At 37.1% G+C, this 21,497-nt stretch overlaps 1 protein-coding gene across 2 annotated transcripts in view; it reads left to right on the top strand.

Moving 5' to 3' along the window:
* HIBCH (3-hydroxyisobutyryl-CoA hydrolase) overlaps nt 1-21,497 on the top strand; it is a 50,840-nt gene that overhangs the window by 9,201 nt on the left and 20,142 nt on the right. For both annotated transcript variants that reach the window (XM_075512439.1, XM_075512440.1), the window contains exon 7: nt 16,207-16,285. In XM_075512439.1, coding sequence (XP_075368554.1) covers nt 16,207-16,285 — 79 coding nt within the window. The remainder of the gene's footprint in view (nt 1-16,206; nt 16,286-21,497) is intronic.

Genomic DNA, 21,497 nt, shown 5'->3' with positions numbered 1-21,497 from the left:
CCAGACTACTTTTAAACTTTTTTTTTTAACCTTGAGTACTATTTAATTTGCACTTGTTAATACAGCTGCAGTTTACTCTGAGATAATGTCCTTCCTACAGGAGCACATGTTTTCATCAACACACTTTTTTTTCTTCCCCTCTCTCATTGGCAGTACATGGAAGTATCTACTGATAATTTAACAAAGGAGGTCAGAAGTAGTATTTCTCAACACTGATTAATTTTTGTATGTGTGTTTTGTGTTAGTTTTGAGTTGTCTTCTGTGCTTTTCCTTTCAACCACCTCCTCTGTCTGTAAAATTTGTTTTGATTCCTCTAAATGGAACACTGCTTACATAGGAAAAGTGAATTAGCTCCCATCTTTCCCCCACCCTCTTCTCTCACCATTTTCAGCACTGGGAGCCCCATCACAACTGACCTTAACCAAATTTAAGGCTTGCAGCAGCTGTTTTCTATTGTGCTACAAATAGGTTCACTGCAGTGGGATTTTATAGATTAAAACCTCTAGAAGAGCCCTTGAACTTGTCATGGCCATACTGTTATCTTGTTCTGCTTGCTGTATGAAAGTACCCTGTCCTACTGTAATTATTCACTTGACCTGCATTCATACGAAGGAGTTACTCTATTCATGGTATAATTAGATGCTTTGTTTTAAATCAGTCACATGCTAGGAACTATGTTTTTGACACAATCAGGTCATATTTCATCTATTTCATATGCTCAAGATCTGGCTATCTTAGTCCCTACAAGTCAGTGGGAGCTAGAAACATTTGTCACTTACAAACTACAGTAAATGCCTTTAAAAACAATTTACATTCAAGCCCTTGGCTTTCGAAGCAAGTGGCTGGGGCTTAAAAGGTTGGGATTTTTAAGCTTGGGCTTAAAAATCAAGGGACACCTCTTAAACACTGCAATTTCACTATAGACTATTTATCCATGAATGAGAATGGAAGCAAGTCAATCTTGACTTTGCTCAAAAAAGAAGCACTACGCACATGGAGTGGTCTCTTGTTCTAAATAAAAAAATCACACAGTGTATGAGAAACTCAGTTATTATGTGCTTGGGTAGTAAAAGTTGCTACTGATGCACAGATACCAGATTTGTGATGGTAAAACTTGGAATTGTATCAAAAAATTGAAATACTTCCACTTTAGCATTGTTGGCTAGAGGCTGGTAGATGGCTTTCTTCAGAGCTTAATTACCCAACAGATGGGGCTGTGGAGCTTGCTTTCTGCATCTTCTTGCCTGTACTCCTGTAGTTCATCAAAAATTGATATTCCATAAAATGTATCTTTTCATCTTTTTGTACTTATTCAGAGCAGTAGGTTCAAGTGACAAGTATGTTTGATGAAGCAAAGATGACTGCATTTTACTAAAAAATAGTGAAACAAGTTATGAATACCACATTTACTGCTAAAGGGCGTATGCTGTTGAAGGGCACACTGGGCACATACTCTCACGTTGCTAAAAACTACTATTCCAGTTACTTTAGTAGACTTCCATCCATAGATTTTTTTTTTATTTCCTTGAAATTAAATACCTGAACAGTAGACAAGAAATGCAGAATATTTAAATGTACTTTTTTAAAAAAAAATATTATTGTCTGTAAATGAGGTCCTAAACTTGGGCTTCTTCATTCTAGAAGAGTCCCAATCTTTTCCTGAGTTCTTTAGAGATGAATAGAAGCGTGCTTTATAAGCTCAGTCTAAATCTATGGTTTTAAATAGGGCTTTAGCACAAAGTATATTACAGTGTCAGATGCTCTAACAGACTAAAAGGATTAATAAAAGTGTATTTTAAACATGTTTCAGAGCCAAATAAAGTACACTAGACAGAATTTGAGTGGTGGCTTTCAGATGATTTGGCTTAGAATTCAAGGTGAATATTTGACAACAACAACAAAAAGAAATACAGGGCATAAACTTTGGAAGTTAATGAATGTGGTCTAGGTCACTGGGCTAACTTCATGTAAAGCGTACTTAAAACTTTAGTGGCATATTGCCAAAGCAGAAGTACATAATTTTCAGGAGCCAAAGGCCATTGCTTTTAGTTTAGGGAAGAATCTGTGACAACTTGTACAAAGTACGCTCTTCCTTAGCATCACATTCTAGAGCACGCATGATTTAGAAACTTCCTGAGCTAGGCTTTATTTCAGAACCACAGTGCTAAATAACCATCAGTAATCATACTCACCTCTCTATTCATCTAGTATTTTTTGACATTAAGTAGGCTTGGTCTTCAGAAAGGCCTGCGGCAATTGGTTTCACAGTTGAATTTTGTGCTTTGTTTCAGGCCTATCATCTAATATTATTGAAAGCTTACGTGTTTAATCGTTAATAAGGCCAAAATAGGCCCTAAATTGTGTTTTTTTTTTTTTTAACTGATGAGTAAAGACTGTTGCTCAAACATAGGAGTTCTTAGCTTTGGACAATTAAATACAGGATTTAATCCTTTAGTCTGACCTCTTACACAGTGCATTTGCTAAGTTTATTTTAGCAAGTTACAGATTTATAATGGCATAACCTTTATGTTACACTTCTTGCTTTAACAATTAATGCTTTGAGGTTTAGAATAAGAAAACATCTTCCTGTGGGGCAAGTAGATTTTAACCTATATGGTAACATGCAACACTTTCAGTACAGAAATGGAGTTTGGTAGAGTTGCCAGCTCTCTTAAATCCTTTGCAAAGTCCTGTACTTTGAGTTATTCCGAGAATCTTATTTTCTAATCTTCATGTTTAGGGAGAGTAATAGGAAGTTAGAACTTTAATATAGCTCACAATTTAAAGAGATAAAGGTCACCCAACCTTATGTCCATTCCTGACTCCCTTGGATTCTAGGGCCCAGTTTGTGAGAGTGACAACAGTACGCAGTACCAACTGCTTTATTCTCTCCCCAGGAGAGAAGGACCTCAGGTATACAGACTGCAATATGAGAAGACAACCTGTTAATTGGGTCTTTAGGTTCATGAGGTGCTTTCCACTAGTTTTGTCAACATGCCTAGCAGTACAGGTTTTTTTAGGCAAGGGCTTTTACTTAAACTGAGAGTCTACATCTAAGTTACTTACATAGAGTATCTTTAAGGTGACTATTAGAGAGTAGAATTTTTAAAGTACTGTTTGAGTCTGTGTTAGTCACTCAGGTAGTAATGTCAAATATGTTAAGCTTTAGACTATACAGAAGTATAGAGCTGAGAGGAGTCTCAGGATTATTCTTTTGCCCTTGAAGTAGGGTTAAATATAGCTAGACAATTGCTTAGCAGATTTTCACCTAATGCGTTCAGAACTCTCCAACAGCAGGAATCCTGTTTTTTTCTAGATATCCCACCTGAGTGTTTATTCTTTCAAATTAAGATTCCCTAGTGTCTAATTTAAGTCTTTAGTATGTGAAATCAATATACTCCTGTCTTAGTCACAGCTCTCTAAGACCATTTTGAGATACTTGCATTCCTTGCTCCCAGCCCTCTCTCTTTAATAGGGATAAGGATAGTTATTCAGCCTTTACTGTAGGTTAAGTCTCTTGGTCTTCTTGCAATCCTCTGGAATCTCTCCAGTTTGTGTACTTTACAGTTCATTACCAGAGACCAGACAATATTTCAGCTGGAGGACTCATCAGCACCAAGTAGAGCAGAATAATTATCCCCCATATATTACACAGATATTCTGTCACAAATAGCTCATGTAAATAGCAGCCCCTCAAAGCATCAGGTGCTAGGAGGCCACCACTTCTAGTTATTCTTAGAGCTATCGCTCTAACCTCTTTTCTCCTTGCATAACATAAACTTCCATCACAGTACATTTCTTTATTGCTTACCTTTTACCAGTTTTTAAATTCTTGAACAGAACTTGTTTGTCAAAGAGTCTGTCTTGTGGAGCTACCCTTTTCCTCAAAGACTACAAAGAAAAAAAAAATAGTACCAATTTCCTCCTTCAAGAAACTGGAGTACCCTAGCAGCTGGCATTGCCTTTTATAGCTCCACCACATGAAGCTCATGAGGCTTCCCGGGTGTATTAAATCTAGGCTGAGTGGGTACGCTTCAGCCCTTTGGTGCCTGCTGGTAGAGACTGCTGTAGTGTGATACCTTCAGTAGTTCTTTTTGTAACAGCATTGCATTATTATTTGTATTAAGTTCATGATTGCTATAAACCCCTGAAAAATGCCTAGGCATTTGTTCCTTAGAAAACATACTTGTAATCTCTGCATTTGATTTTGCTTTCTTAAGTGTAGTTCTTTTCATTTCGTTAGTTTCTATCTGATCTCCAACGTGAGACGCTTTTGAATTCTGATCTTGCCCTTCAAAGTGTTTGCCTTCCCAAAAAGTAATCTGTAAATTATAGAAATCCTTGTTATTTCATCATCCAAGCAGATAATGAAAATATCAAATGAAACTTCATTAATGATTGGCTTCTGTATGACCTCATCTAGGGTGCCCTCTCAGTTTGATTGCAAACTGCTGGTAACTCTTAATATAGTTTCAGATGATTGTGCCCTCCATTTCATAGTGATATCATCTAGGCTATGTTTCCCTAGTTTGTTTATGAGAGGAAACTATGCTGTGTACGGGGAAGCATCAGAAACATCGCGGTTCAAAACATGAAGCTTTTTCAGCATGCCACTTACTGAGTGACAACATCATTTTAATCAGGGGATTATGTAGGGGTTCCAGAGAAACAGATGCAGCCAAATTCCTGACCCTACTCTATGGTTTGGAAATATTCCTTCTGTTGTGCATCTGACCGTGCTTCCCTTCTGGACTACAGATTCAGACTTACTGCGTCTTTTTAAGTTGCAGTAGAAGAGTGAACTGAGCACCTAATATTTAGCTTTACTTCTTTTCTGTGTTAGTACCACTTCATTTTCAGCAAAAGATTCCAGAGGCTGACATTGTTAGAGGAATCTGACTTTCCTTGTAAGTCAGGTCTCAGGACCTGATATGTAGGTCTTTAAAGCAGAAATTTGCTTAGTTGAAGTTTGCATCTTTCCTCTGTAATTATTCTCTGTTGCATCATGTGAATTCCATTTGTCTTAGTAAGGGTTTAAGAAGAATTTGACTTTTGGGGAAGGATGACTTTTTGACTTTCTTCAGGAAAAAGTGGAACACTTCTCTTTAAAGCTTTTACTCTGCCTTAATCAATAAAGACGTGTCAAAATTTTAATTAATAATTTTCTGGAGGGAGCTTGCAGTGTTTTATTTCAATTTTAGCCTGGCATATTTGTGAAATTTTACGTCACAACATTCTGAAAAGGTTTTATAATTATAAAAGTTTGTTCTGTAATGCTTTGCATATTTCCAATGTTAACTCTTTATAAAAATGTTCCGAGACCTATGGCGATAGACTTGGTAGAGATTTACATCAGATGTGTGATTTTTCTTAGTAGCAAAGTTCTTCAGTAGGCAAAAGTAAATGCCTGACATGTAAAATATTAGATTAACTGCAAGTGCTAGTGAAATCAATCAGCAGTTTTTGAAAATAGTTTAAAAAAACCAGTCCCCTGGGCTCTTGTGTGTGTTTAGGGATGTTTGCTGCCAAAAAATGCATGTTGGCATATCACAATAGGAATTGGCCTACTTCCCATGGTTGCCCAGTATGGAAAAGAACATATTTGCTTATTTCTTAGCTGTCTGAGGTTCTTGCATGAAATAAATAGCCAAAAGCTGTGAAGGAGTTTGCTCTGAAGGTATCATATGAAGTTGTTGTCTTTTTTCAGGAATCGATATTTCTAATAGAAATCATTCTCAATCACAGAAATATGAAGAATTATGTGAAAAAAAGACCAGTTCCTAATATAAAGGAATTTCTTACAAGGAGAGGTGAAGTCAATTTTCAGGAGTATTTTTAGGATTATTTTTACACTTTGCACTGCTTGCATGTAATTTAAGATGTAACATTTTTTTTTAAAGCTTATTTTAACAGAAAAAACATCTAAAAAGTTTTCCAATGCAATATCCAAAATACCAGCTGCATCTTGCATTTTTCTAAACTACTTAAATTGAAATGTTATTGAGGGGAAGATGTTCATACAGTATTTTATTTACTTAATATATTGGTTATTTATTAGAGTGTCTGTGTATTACCTTATGTAACATATTGCCTATATATGAGTCCTCTGACAGATCTGGACCACATTCATCAAAGAAAATGAGGACTTAGATATACAGTACAAGTTTAAAAGAGTTTACTGAGACTAGAAATGTAATTTACAGTAAACACTTTCCAACAGCTAAATTAATATGATGTTTTCTTGAACAATGTTGTTAGAGGCTTGCTATAGGTACCATGCGGATTCTACCAATATAGTTTCAAACGTCTAAACTTACACTTTAGCAGGATTTAGTCAATAGCTCTTATTACATTAATATTTCTTATCAAGTAAATTGGTAGCAATGTCATAAGCAGCTTGTATTTTATACATTTTAGTCAGTAGAATTCCAGTACACAAAGGAGCTGGAGTTGAGCAATAGCTGTCCTTATCCTGTCCCATTTTTCTCCAGATTGTGTGGCTGTAACTCTTTAGGAATGTTCCTTTCACTAGCAACATATATGTAAAATATCTGGCATACGTCTGCACATAACATTGCTCCTTGTTTCTTCTGAAATACATTTTTAAAAGTGAACATCAACATTGAATTTAAATTATGTATTTGTAAAATGGAATTATTTGGTTTTTTGATTGCTTTGTGTTCTGTAGTCAGGACAAAAAGCAGCATAAGGAAAAACACACCTTTCTTACTGCTGCAGATAAACACAAATAAAATTCTTTATTCCTAGGCTTCATGAGTTAGCATCTGAGTTACAACTAGCTGGACTGCTGCAGTAGGTGGGAGGAGGAACAGGAGGGAATGTCTCAAAGATTCAGTGATCCACGGCCTGAATCTGCCCACTACCAAAACCAGTTCCCAGTGATGTAGAAGTAGAAGAGAAGGGTCTGCCTTTGCTCTCTGTGCCATTTGTGGGCGTGGACATCTACGCAGACAGTCATTCCTTCTGATCAACTTGCCTGGCATTGCTATCTTGCAGACTAGTGAAACAAAATCGTTGTGAACATAACACCTGATGTTTGCCTGTTCTTTTCCATAAAAAGTATTTAAATAAAAGTTGTGAGCCTATATCTAAAACCAAAGTTAAAATCTTGTAAACCATTGAATATTGGCATTTCAGTATGTTTAACTGAAGTGACTGAAGCCTGAAAGAGGAATGTGGGAAGTGTAAAGACAACCAACTGCTTTACTTCATCATGATCTCACTTGAACTATGAGCTGTTAATAGAGAATCTGCAGAAAAAGAAGCCAGACAAATATTATAGGCTGCAACAATTGCAGCTGCTATGTAAATGTTTAAGTTAGGTGTCTTCTCATATTCCTCAGGCATATAAACGACAATGGGGCAGGGGGGAAGCTCCCCATTTTCCTCCACATTGTAATATGTCTTTCCATCTGTTTTTTTTTTTATTTATTTGCTTTTAGGAAGTATTCATATAAGTTGTGTGCATATAGCTTTAGCTTTTATACAGAGGTGTAGATAGCAGCATTTGAGGCTAACATTCAAAAACTAGGAAATATTAGAATTAGCCATATCTGTAAAATCTCACATTTTTTGCCCACTTGTGGTACAGTTTTTAACTAGAGGAATGTATGTTCATGAAGTGCACAGGTGGATATTGCTCACAGAACAAACAGCCATTCATTTGTTGTTTAATGTGTGGTGCAAATTTTATTGCAAACTATAGACATTCTGCTTATTAGTTATTAATATACATATTGTGCTTTGGGTGACTAACTGCAGCATATAAAAGTTCATAAAAAATATTATTTTACATAGCACAGCTCTTTTATACTGTAATGGACATTATTACCCCTTTAACCCTTTTTTACAGCTAGGAAACTGGAACTTAGAAATGTCAGTGCTTCTTAGGACTTCTCCTGATCCTTCTTTTTCTTCCTTTTTATAACTATGTCATGCCTCTTGCCAGTCATCATGCTCTGAAACTTGAACATCTTTGGTTTTGTTTTAATTTATGCTCTAAAATCTGCCCTGAAGTAAAAGTAATTGTCATACTAAACCTAGATAAGCTGCTTTCCAGTTCTCTCTCTTCCTCTCCCCTTCTCTCCCTCCCTCTGGAAATTCATGCATGTGTACCACATAGAAGCTTGTGGCCTGTTTTGTTGCCAGTGCTTCAAAGCTGAAGTCAGCTTTTACTGTAAAATAGAATACAGATTTTGCAAGTAGTTATTTGTTGTACTTTGAAACAAATCTTTGTGAGATTGACTTGTGTACCACTTAGCTTTTGTAATATAGGATGTTGAAAACAATGCTGAGGCAACACTAAGAAAGGATTCACTCTTTGCTGATATTGCAGTATATTTACCATCTGGCACGTTGGTCTGCCTGCTAAGCTCCTGTGTATGATCCTAGGGACAAACGGTGCACTTCATTTTGTAGCTAATCGGACTATAATATCAGCAGCTCTTGACATCAACAAAAAATAACCACTGAATGTTCAACGATTTGCATGTGATGTTATTCCCCAAAGGCCTTATTGTAAAGCACTGACTTGAAAACAAGTCTTTTAAATTACGGGTCAGTAGTGGTGCAGTAAGTAAAACTCCTCTCCCTCTCCCAAATCTACAGTGACTGGGTTGTTTAATGTACACTATGAAAAGGAATGGATGCCACTATTTTACACCCAGAAAAGAAAGGCAGCCTTCCTGAACGTACCTTGTACAGATGTTGGAATTCTACAGTTGTACTGCACTTCGTATTTTAGAATGACAGAGTGTTTGCCTTCCTGCGCAATGTAATGACGTATAGATCACATCATAAAGAAAACATCACTTGTCTACTCTGAGACTAAAGTTGAAGTTTTAAGTGTACTTTCTACTTTTTTTTTTTTCTGAAATCTGCATATGTTTAAAGGAGGTTTTATTTGTGGCTTCATGGAAAGCTTTCCTACCCCTGCACTGTTGACTGTCATTGCAGAGATTTTTGCAGGCTTCTGCACAGATTTGTTGTTTCCATTTAACACTAGACTCTTTCTTCCTAAAAGTTCCACTATATTTCTCTAATTCTAGGCCTTTATGTAGATGCCTAGACTCATATTGGGAGTTATCTCATTATTTCCCTCTCCTTCCCTTTATAATAGATCAAGGACAAGAGTTCTGAAGAGAATTATCTTTGCCTGCTTCTCCATCCTTTCATATTTCTGCTAATTTTTCTCATTTCCAGAAGAATTTGATGCTCATTTTCTCCTTGCATTAGTTTTAATCTGTCTTATACTTTTAAAGCATTTTTTCCTGAGAAATAGAACATCATTACAAAATCCCCTCAATTCACTCCTGTCATCCCAAATAACTGTGTCCGTGTTTAAATAAAGTTCTGTTGCATATGCTGGTCTTCAAGAATTGTTTCTTCAGTTTTAAGAAAAAAACTAAAAGCTTAGTTATGCGTTGATGCAAGTTGCTGAAATGGGTTCCCTCCCACTTGCCTGCTTTCCCTTCAGACATGAAGATGTGGCAAGTTGGACATACAGTTTTCTTGCAGTAGCTACATTTTTAGGTGATAGAGAGGGAAAAAGGGACAGAGCTTGTCTTCCAGAATTTTAGAAATAATAAAAAACCCCACACTTACTATCCTTTTCTGAACATAGAATCATAGGATCATTTAGGTTGGAAAAGTCATTTAAGATCATCAAGTCCAACTGTTAACCTAACGCTGCCAAGTCCACCACTAAACCCTGTCCCTAAGCACCACATCTACATGTCTTTTAAATACTTCCAGGGATGGCAACTCAACCACTTCCCCGGGCAGCCGTTTCCAGTGCTTGATAACCCTTTCAGTGAAGTAAAATTTCCTAATATCCAGTCTAAACCTCCCCTGGCGCAACTTGAGGCCATCTCCTCTCGTCCTATTACTTGTTACGTGGGAGAAGAGACCGACCCCACCTCTCTACAACCTCCTTTCAGGTAGTTGTAGAGAGCCATAAGGTCTCCCCTCAGCCTCCTTTTCTCCAGGCTGAACAACCCCAGTTCCCTCAGCTGCTCCCCATCAGACTTGTGCTCCAGACCCTTCACCAGCTCCGTTGCCCTTCTCTGGACACGCTCCAGCCCCTCAATGTCCCTCTTGTAGTGGGGAGCCCAACACCGAACACAGCATTCGAGGTGCAGCCTCACCAGTGCTGAGTACAGGGGGACGATCACTGCCCTACTCCTGCTGGCCACGCTGTTTCTGATACGTACATGGCCAGTTATGTATAGGGAGATGCTGGGGAACAACCTTGGGGAAAAAAGAATGCTTTCAAATTTAACATTAGAAAAAGTTTCACTGGCTAGTAATTAATTACTTTTGCTACAGGCTTTTCAGATCTAAGTCCTCTTACATCTTCTCTTTTCTTTCTGTTGCAGCAGAAGTCTTTGTGTCCATAAAAAGTTCTGCTTCCTCTGACATGAAAGAGTATTTTTTAACCAATGTAGCTGACTCTTGTTGCCAGGAGGTTTTGTAGGCTTACTAAATGTGAGTCTTAGAAAGTAAGATACAGTAGTGAAAAAGAAACAAGGAAAACCTTATTAATTCTGGAAATAAGTTATTTCAGAAAATTCTGAGTAATCAGAAGCAATTCTTGGTAGAAGTTTTTATGACTGTGTCATGGTTGTCGAGCTGCAGTGTCTGTAGGTCAGACTGGGCCATGAGACCAAACTGTTCAACCTGCAGCTTTTTGCCTTGGAGAAGCCAACATACATGGAAAGGAAGGACATGAAACTGCAGGCACTCAATCCCTGCTGCGGAGGCATGTGTTTAACTGCCACCATGGCTTCTGTATGGTCCACCACGTGGGATCACAACACTAGTATGGGTGCTCACCACCAGAAGACCGGATCAGTCCCTGCAGATTATGCGGGGGAAAAAATATGGCTGTTGCAGATAACTACCCTAATAAAAATGGTTTGAAATAATTGATAAGTTTTGTCTGGTAGTAGAAAAATCAAAACAGGGCTTTTAAAAATTCAACCTAAAATCTGTTGATAAAGGACACTCATTGTAGCAGCATTGGTGCACAGAATGACCTATGTATTTTTTTCCAAGTTCTGCTGTAAGAAGAACCTGACATAAATGATTACTATTAATGTAGTTGGATCAAATTTGTTTAAATAATTAGGGCTCAGGAGAACAAGTAACACTGTAGTTCACCATATCAGATACTCAGAAATTTTTTTTTTTTTAATATTATGTTTGAATCTATGGTGAAGATACAAGTATACTTTTGAAAACATAGGGCTGGAATGGGCTGTGTCACTGGTTTGTGCCACAAAGCATCAGAGTATTCATCAAATATTGGTCATTAATCATAGCACAAGCTTTCTTGCATTTTTGGCACTAGGCTGTAAGGAAAATACTTAAGAGTGAAACATCAGATATTATTACAGATAATATATCTCCAGTCAGCTCGTTGTGCTTCTGTATGTCTGTAGAAATTTGGGCTGAGAATCTCTAGTACATAATCAGTATGTGGAAATTAATATTTTATATTTAAATTATATTACATTAATATCTTATGTTTTAAAATACCACACTAAATGATTGAAAAGTTCACAAAAAGCACTGGTTTCAATTATATTTTTTAAATACTTGTGTGAAGTTGATCTATATGTCACCAACCAAAGTAAGTGATATTCTTAGTCCAGATTGATCTGTTGCGGCGTCGCTCTGGTTCACTAAGTCATCTTGTCTGTTAGTATCTACAGATAAAAATGGGTAATACTCTTTGGAATAGTCCATAACATTAATGATGAACAAAGATTAATTTTGATTCAGTTTAAGATTTGCTGTGTCTGGATGCAGCGGGTAATGCTCTTACATCAGTGATTTTTGATCAAACATAGCTATAAGCTCCTGCTGCTTCCTGAATCAATTCCACTCAATTAGTTTGCCAACTAATGCTTTTGAAAACATTTTTGCTGCACCTTAGCTATTTTTACACATCTGTATTCAGATATATTTGCCCTTTGTTGTGTTATGCTCAGTTTGTTTGTTGATTGCCATATTTCTTTTGTGGTTCTAGCCCTACCAGGAACTGTATTCTCATGCAGTTAAAAATGAGGGTAATCATCAGATGTGAATTGTTACAACAGGACTTTCACTACAGACAATATTAATACTGGTATTATCATAAAATTCTTTGCTTGAACAGCTAAAAATTCTTTATCAGCCTAGTAAAGGTCATACGAGCAACATTCCTGAAGGCCTTTTCTGTTTGTATTTCTTTTATTCTGTTGCTTATGCTTTCCTAGGCAGTGATTCCTTCACAGTCTGAGTTAGGTTATTTAGTAAATAGACAAGTGTGACTTATGGTTTTGCTGTGACACAGATCTACTTTTCTGTATGTGAACAGATGTTTACATATGTCATTCAGGAAGGGCATATTTATTTTGCTCTCTGGTATGGTTCTCTGTTGTGGTGGCCCTCAATTTCTTAATAACTTCCCTAGATGTGATGAGCGCTCTGATTTACTAATATGGGTCATTCTCAATTTAAGATAATACAGCCTCCCGGCTACAACTTAACTTTTAAGATTTATAGTAGCTGTATTCTATTTCTCCATCTATCAGTAATTTGCACTTTGTTTTTCATTAGAAAAATACTTTTAATAAGGTTCTGTATTCATCATGAGAAAAAAAAATGGAAATCAATGATAAATTTTCTATACACAGTCACATAATGACTTTTGAAATATGGCATTGAGTAGGAAATCATGTGTATGGGAAGTAAAATTCAGATACTCTACTGGCTTTTCCAGAAGCTTGTTGATGAATTCAGACCGAACTGCCTATATTATGTGCCTCCTTGAGGTGTGCTGAGTCTAATAGTCGAGTTGTAACACACTGTTTTTAAGATTAATATCTTGACATCCATGTAGTAATAAATCTGTAATTTGTAACCAAACACCTTCATAGCCAATCTATCTCCAGTAATACATTGTCAGACCACCATTTCTGCTCTTATCTATGTTTTTGATTAATTAATATATAAACCCTACAGAAAGATGGTTTAAATTGATTGCTTGTTAATTTCTTAACTCTTTAATTTCTAGTCTTATTCTTTAAGTATCCTTTACAAAAATCAAACATTCAGCTGTCAGTGAAAAAAAAAGTTTCATGCCAGTATTAAGATAAACTGTCTAGATCAAAAAACAAGCCTGATTCACCATAGGAATCTATTATCTTGGAAAAGTCTGAAGGAAGACATTAGCTTTGGTATATATTTGAAGATCATGAAAGGTAGGACTCTGACAGTGCAGGATAGTGTATTTTAATAAAGACATTATAGCATCAAGACTTATATGTGTAAATGCTGGGACTATTTGGTGAAGTGAACACAGCCCAACTGCAGATATTTTAGTAGTGTGAAGGGCCTCCTAAGTGGGACTGTAGCTGTGTAAGATTTCAGTTAAATTTAAGAAAAAAAAAAAATTACAAAATCCAGAAATGGAGGAGGAATGCATTTAGACTTCTGACTGGAAGAGTTTGTTCTTTACACAGGATACTCTTAAACTAATACGCATCTGTCCTCTGTATTAGATGGAGAAGGTTAAACACATACAGTGAATGTGTTAAAATAACCATTTGGGAAGTTGCAAACAAACATACAAAAGCATATGATCACCAGTTTAATAAATTACTGGGGTTTGTACCCTCAAAGCATTAACTCATTTTTCTCTCCTAATTTTATCTTAATGTTGGATTATTTAGAAATGATCTTCAAAGAAATAAGGACGTGTTTGGACCATTTTCTTTATAATGGATAAGAAGAAAATATAGTTTTAGTCTTTTAAATATACATCTGAAATTAAACTTATCTACACTATAAAACTTGAAGGCTATCTAGAAAACAAATCCAATTATGGCTTAAGCACTTGAAAAAGTGAAATCTGATTTAATTACTTCTTTCAAAAGAAAATTATCTCTTTCAACTTTTTATTATTAAAACTCTATAGTTATTTTTATCACTATAAAAAAGAACAAGCTTGGAAGAGAAGCTCTCTTCACGGAGTTCACGCTCTAGTCTTTGTTACTTACTCAAGCTGAAAATTTGAGTCCTTACACAAACTTGTGATTGTCTAGAAAATAAGCCAGAAAAAATGCTTTATGAGACATAGTATTTGTATTCTTAGATATGGGATTAGAAAAAATTAATTTAAGAATTAGAGCAAAGTGGGCATGATTTTATTTTAATTTCGTTATCTTTATAAAAAGGTCATCATTATTGCTGAACATGCATAAAAATAACAGCAGAAATATTGTGCTTTCTCTTGCTGTAGGAAAGGCTTTACCCAATGCAGTGAAAATATGCTGTTATGATATAAAAAAGTTGGAAGTGATGAAGTCACATTTCCATTTCATTTAAGAGTTCTAGAGCTGTTTTAGGAGTGAATGTAGCTTTACATGTAGCTTTGCATTTGCAAGAGAACTAAATACAGAGCCATTGCCCTTGCTGCTGCTCAGATGAGATCTACAGCCTCTGACCAGTCCTCAAGTGAAAGGGGTGAAGGACAGATAAGGGATGAGACATAAGATTGTACCCTATGCAAATAAGATTCAGATAATTGCTCAAATCTCATTTGCCTCCTTGATTCACAAGTACTTCATGCGTATAAATTTATCTTAGTCTCTGGATATAAAAAAAAATCAAGTACAGTAACCAGTTATCTTAGTGTCCATTTCTCAGGAAATTAGACTGGAATCTTAAAAACTTCATACATCTATATTAAAGCTTGAGACTGGCAGATACTCATTTTACAGAAAAAACTTGAAGATATTTTCAAATGTAGTCATGTATCACCCTAATGGAATAAGCAGTGACAATTATTTTCTTGCTGGGCAGAATTTCAAGAGAGACCAGGGAAGAATGCATGAGAATGGTATGAGGAAATGGATGTAATTTTTGTTAAACTGACATAAATTTAAAAAATTTTAACATAAAAACCACCCAAAGATCTCTGTAGATAAGTGAAATGAAAAGATGTTCTACTCTCTCCTTAAAAGCCTATCAAATATATAATGCTGGTCCAAGCAGGTATCACCCAATTAATTCCACTGTTTTTGATGGAAAGTATGAAATACTGTGAAGGCGTTTGTGAAGAGTAGTAGCCTTAGTTGGGTAAAGTGCCATTTTTCTAGTATCTAAACAATTAGAAACGTTACTTAAAAATCTATTACACCTTCATTAGACACTGACTTCTTTTGGCCAATGATATTTAAGATATCTTAGTTTTAATAGAAAAATTGGATGGATAGGAGGACTAAGCAAAGATAAATTTAACAGTGAGGAAAGGAAGTAAGCTGAAACAGTGGAAAGGAAGAGAGAAAATACTTGTATGAAGAAACTTCTTGTGAAATATTCAGCAGAGGGTTTTGTCTCCAGGTAGGATCTAACACACATTTCTGTTGATATGTATCATATAGATAAGCTTTGAGAAGTGACACTCCTTTACCTATGTATTGTGGTTGTGCCCAGTAATCCAAATATTCTTGGATTACTTCAAATATTATTACTGAATAATAGTAATTTTGTCAGATAACCATTTCTCTTTAAATTTGTCAGTTTGCCTATTAAACATTTCTCTAAATTAAACTAATTTTGTGTGAACTGAAAAGATATATTTTTGGGGGGCCTTGCTGCTGCTCACTGCCTAAATCAGAACATATGTGATAGGCAACACCAGGAGCTCTTCTGCTCTTGAGGGAAGTGTCTCATCAAGGAGGACTCCTAGAGAAGAGGGCTAGATACTTAGAAATGTGAACTCTATTTCTGACTTGGAGAACAAAAGTCCCCAGGTTAAATAAGTGAGTTTCTAGCCACATATTTTGAATTTTAGTCAATAATGCTGAAGGCTTTTCCTGCTTAAAATACTTCTGTATTGATAAAGTAGGTAATTATCACATTATAAGAATAGTTAATTATTATTTCTTTTAAAAGTGTTATAATTACAACTTTGTGCAATTCATGTGTATTCCAAAAGTATTGGCTTCTTTTTGTTGGTCGTTTGAAGTATGTGCAAAAATAATACCTAGGGTAACATTAGCAAAAGGATGTCAACTCAATTAAATATTATTTAATTGTAGAGCAAAGCAAGAGGTGTGTTACATAGGATTATGGTTATGATTATTTTTACTGGTAATTTTATAACTGTGTCCTTTGTGCGTGCTCCATGCATAGGGAGTTGGCCTCTCAGTCCATGGACTTTTCCGAGTTGCTACAGAGAAGACAGTTTTCGCCATGCCAGAAACAGCAATAGGTAAGTATTTTAACAGCTTATCACATGTTAACATGTTTAAAGTTACACTGTTTGTGTAATGAGGATGAAATGTCTTTGACTCAAAGCAGTGGCAGTAATGAAAGAATTTTAAAAAGGAATTGGAGATGACCATATATGGAAAATATTTTCTATTAAATTAATAGAAACTTATCTGTATTCTGGGAGGTTGATCATTGAGGTTCTTAGCCTGGGGTTTACTGTTTAGACTGACACAAAGACCGTCAGGATACAATTTTTTAAAAAAGGAAGTAGATCTGAGGAACTAAGTCTTTGCTACAGATGTAGGCAGGTAAAGTCTGAAGATCCCAGTGCAAGTATGTCAGCTGTACATTTGCAACTCAGTATGAGTCGAACTGGCTGTACTACAAGCTGATCTGCAATGTTAATGAGACAGATTTTGAAACTCCAGTTTTTCTTGTAGATTATTAATGTAGACGCATTACAGTTATGTGCAGATTGTGTGCAGGTGAGATCACAGTGTCGTCATCTTTTTTTTTTTTTTTAAATAGCAACATGTACCTTGTGTTTTCTAATGTTGGATCCTACAGCTTTTGTCAACTCTGAGATGTACAAAAGAAAATGTTGTGTCTCAGAGCTATATGAAGATATAAGCAGGGACAGGTAACCTGGGAAGAGTATAGGGACGCTGCCCAGTTGTATAGGGATGGGGTCAGGAAGGCGAAGGCACAGCTGGAGCTGAACATGGCAAGGGATGCAAAGAATAGTAAGAAGGGTTTCTACAGGTATGTCAGCCAGAAACGGAAAGTCAAAGAAAGCATACCCCCCTTGATGAGCAAGACTGGCAAATTGGTAACAAGGGACGAGAAGGCGGCCGAGGTACTCAACAACTTCTTTACCTCAGTCTTCACCGGCAACCTCTCTTCCCATACCTCTTGAGTGGATGGAACGCAAGACAGGGACTGGGGGAGCAAAGTCCCTCCCACTGTAAGAGATGATCAGGTTCATGACCACCTGAGGAACCTGAACATACATAAGTCTATGGGACCTGACAAGATGCACCCCAGACTCCTGAGAGAATTGGCTGATGTAGTTGCCAAGCCACTCTCCATCATATTTGAAAAGCCATGGCAGTCAGGTGAAGTCCCTGGTGACTGGAAAAAGGGAAACATTGCACCCATTTTTAAAGAGGGTAGAAAGGAGGACCCTGGGAACTACCACCCTGTAAGCCTCACCTCTGTGCCTGGGAAGATCATGGAACAGCTCCTCCTAGAAGCTATGCTAAGGGACATGGAGGACAGGGAGGTTATTCGAGACAGCCAACATGGCTTCACCAAGGGCAAGTCGTGCCTGACCAACCTAGTGGCCTTCTATGATGGAGCGACTACATCAGTGGACGAGGGAAGAGCTACAGATGTCGTCTATCTGGACTTCTGTAGGGCGTTTGACACAGTCCCCCAACATCCTTCTCTCTAAATTGGAGAGATATGGATTTGATGAGTGGACTGTTTGGTGGATGAGGAATTGGTTGGATGGTCACATCCAGAGGGCAGTGGTCAACAGTTCAATGTCCAGATGGAGATCAGTGACAAGTGGCGTCCCTCAGTGGTCTGTATTGGGACCAGTTTAATATCTTCATCCATGACATTGACAGTGGGATCGAATGCACCCTCAGCAAGTTCGCAGACAACACCAGGCTGAGTGATGTGGTTGACATGCCTGAGGGATGGGATGCCATCCAGAGGGACCTGGACAAGCTGGAGAAGTGGGCCTGTGTGAACCTCATGGGGTTCAACAAGGCCAAGTGCAGGGTCCTGCACCTGGGTCCGGGCAACCCCCAGTATCAATACAGGCTGGGGGATGATGTGATCGAGAGCAGCCCTGTGGAGAAGTACTTGGGGTAACTGGTGGATGAAAAGCTGAACATGAGCTGGCAATGCATGCTCACAGCCCAGAAGGCCAACCGTATCCTGGGCTGCATCAAAAGCAGCATGGCCAGCAGGTCAAGGGAGGTGATTCTGCCCCTCTGCTCTGCTCTGGTGAGACCCCCCCTGCAGTGCTGCGTCCAGCTCTGGAGCCCTCAGCACAAGAAGGACATGGAGCTGTTGGAGCGGGTCCAGAGGAGGGCCACAAAAATGATCCGAGGGCTGGAGCACCTCTCCTACGAGGACAGGCTGAGAGAGCTGGGGTTGTTCAGCCTGGGGAAGAGAAGGCTGCGGGGAGACCTTATAGCAGCCTGCCAGTACTTAAAGGGGGCTTGTAAGAAAGACGGGGACAAACTTTTTAGCAGGGCCTGTTGCGATAGGACAAGGGGTTTTAAACTAAAAGAGGGTAGATCTAGACTAGATATAAGGAAGAAATTTGTTACAACAAGGGAGTGAAACACTGAAACAGGTTGTCCAGAGAGGTAGTGGAGGCCCCATTCCTGGAAACATTCAAGGTCAGGCTGGACGGGGCTCTGAGCAACCTGATCCAGTTGAAGATGTCCCTGCTCACTGCAGGGGGGTTGGACTAGATTACCTTTAAAGGTCCGTTCCAACCCAAACTATTCTACGGTTCTATGATTCTAAGATGGTGGTATGGCTCAAGAAAAGTCGGTCAGATTAAAGTGAACCCTCCTGTGAAATCATTCATGTTTCCCTTCAAGACAATGCTGGCACCAACAGGGTATCCACACTGAAGTTGTTATTGTCTGGCATATATACTCCATTAACACTTTCATCAATGTCTGAGTCCCTTCTCCCTGCTTATCAACAACGTTTATGAAGAGTGCTCAAAACCTATAACCTATCCTGCATTTCTCTCCTGCAGAATTTCTAGTTTCTACATCTTTCCAAAGCAAGGAAGCTGAAGGATAATTGCAATTGTTCTTATCTTTATGTCTTCAAGCAGGAGAATGAGGCTAGTCTGTAATATGTGGCCCTGTTGAATGCATTTAATCAGAATAGAGAATTTTATCTGGTGGTTAAACAGCTTAAATGGCCCCAGACTTGGTGCTATTAGGTTCAGTCTTAGTTTCACCTCAAAGAATTAGTTGTAAGGAGTAGTGACCATTATTTTCTTAAAAGAATTTCCAAACAGTTATGTAATTTTAAAAATAAGAAATAATGTAAAAAAAAAAAAATCAGGACTCAGTTCTGAAAAGAGAATAAAAGTGATAATATTCTGCTTTTGTTGAGAATATTTAAAGTACAATAGTGTCATTACAACTAAAGTTAAAATGCATGCTTAGCTAATGATTGGATTTTTGTAGTGCCCCCTGTTAGTAACAGTTAAAAGGTCTAGCATTTTTCATATTTTAAAAAGGTGTCTTACACATATTATCTATTGTTTATTGCTATCCAGCCTGTATGAAACATTTCACAAGACTTATTCTGAAATTCTTAAAATATTAAATGAGCTATGGCTGTCAAGCTAAATAAAACATAATAAACCCCCCAAACAAAGCAAGTTCATTATCATTTTAACTCCTGAAAAAAATATTAGAGCAATTCCTGCTAGCTGATAAATGTCATGTAATTTTTCTGAACAAATAAGTTTGGAATGAGAAAAACAAAAACTGTTGCAGCCCTCCAAATATTTTTCTCTGCCGAAGGAAAACTTACTAAACTAAATAGCTCAAGCATTAATACAACATGAATTTGCTAAACTCCTGAAGTTCATAATCAGTTGTACAAGAAAACCATTTGAAGGAAACGATTCTTTTTAAAAAACTAAACAGAGTTTTTTTGGCATATAAAATTATTCTAATAATAAAGATACCTTCTTTGCTTTCTTCTTCAAAGGTAAAGATATGAGTAGTCTTATATTAACAAAAATTATGTACTTTACGTACATTTCTTTTGTTGACAAGGACTCATTTAAACAAAAATAAACTGTGAAGACATGTAAAGGAACAGCTTAGAACTTGCTTAGGGAAGAAAGTAATTAAAACACTTTTAGGATCAATTAGAAGTAAAACCACTGAAATCCATTTGGGTTTAAGGGCTTAGCTGTTTTGATCTCTGTGGTGTATGTTTAAAATGTCTAGCTGTCTGGATACTGTATTAATTGATTTTTTCATATGTTCACTTATTTCAGTAGGCATTACACCTTTTCTGTGAAATGAAAACAAAGTGTTCATTCAGCTGCTACATTTTCACACAATTATTCTGCATTTATACACCTCCATAAATAAAAGGATATAGATAGATATGCCACTTTGCAAATAGAAATAAAAGGCATTTCTAGATCGTAGGAGTTTGAAGCTGACATAGATAAGATAAAGCCCTGGAAAGCAGCTTAGGCATAGGAGGGTATGGAAAAACCACTGGTGGGAAGAACAAAAGATGAAAGTATATTGTAAGAAGTTGGCTTTAAGGTGATGTTGTAATAATAACGGACACTTTCTTGTATATCCCTCTAAGTTTTTAGCTTTCTATAATTCATTTACTAATAAATCTCCAACCACCTCTGCAAGATAAGGTAGGAATGTAGTAGCTCTACCTTTATCTTAAGCTTGGCAACTGCAGAGTTTCACACTTGGGATTACAGTGAAGTGTGTTGCATCTGTCTCAGAGCACAGACTGCAAGTCAGCATTACAGGCATAGGCTTTTAGCCTGGTCAGCCCAGCAGACATGCAGTTCTGCTCTTATTTAAGTAGGGATTTGAGAAATAATTGGTAAATACTATCAAAAGGGGGAAAAAATCAAGTATATGGAATATAGTAAGAGAAGCCCAGTAGTAAGCAGAAATATATGGGAAGCATTATTGAGAGAATTAAGAGGAATATGTAGAACAGGGACGAGAGGAGTAAAATTATAAGAAGAAAGGAAGACAGGGACCTTGAAAAGGATACAGTAGAAGCTATAGTGGGTTACGTTTATGCAACCATGTAAGTTTAAAGTGGATTAGTTACACCTTCAATAATCCTGTTTGTAAATTCCTTAATAATTAAAGAAACCTTCATTCACTTTAGTTTTATTTGCCTCTAAAGCAACTTAAGCTAATCAACTTCACAGTTTATTTAGAACTAATTTCCCTGTGTATGGCCATGTGGAAGGGCCCTGTAGATCCCAATAGGAAGATGGCTTTTCCTCTGAAAACTTACTGGAGCATGGGGAGAATAGTACTTGAGCTTCGGTAGTTTAATTGCAGCAAAGAGGATAAGGTTGTTGCTGTTGCAGTCCTGGTGGATGGGGAGAATAATGTAATTGCCTTTTTGCTTTGGAGGGCATTTGTAAGAGAAGTTTA

This window comes from Mycteria americana, chromosome 9 (genome assembly GCF_035582795.1).
Source record: "Mycteria americana isolate JAX WOST 10 ecotype Jacksonville Zoo and Gardens chromosome 9, USCA_MyAme_1.0, whole genome shotgun sequence".
Classification (NCBI taxonomy): Eukaryota; Metazoa; Chordata; class Aves; order Ciconiiformes; family Ciconiidae; genus Mycteria; species Mycteria americana.
The sequence above is the reverse complement of the archived record's forward strand: the minus strand, read 5'-3'. Positions and strand labels throughout refer to the sequence as shown.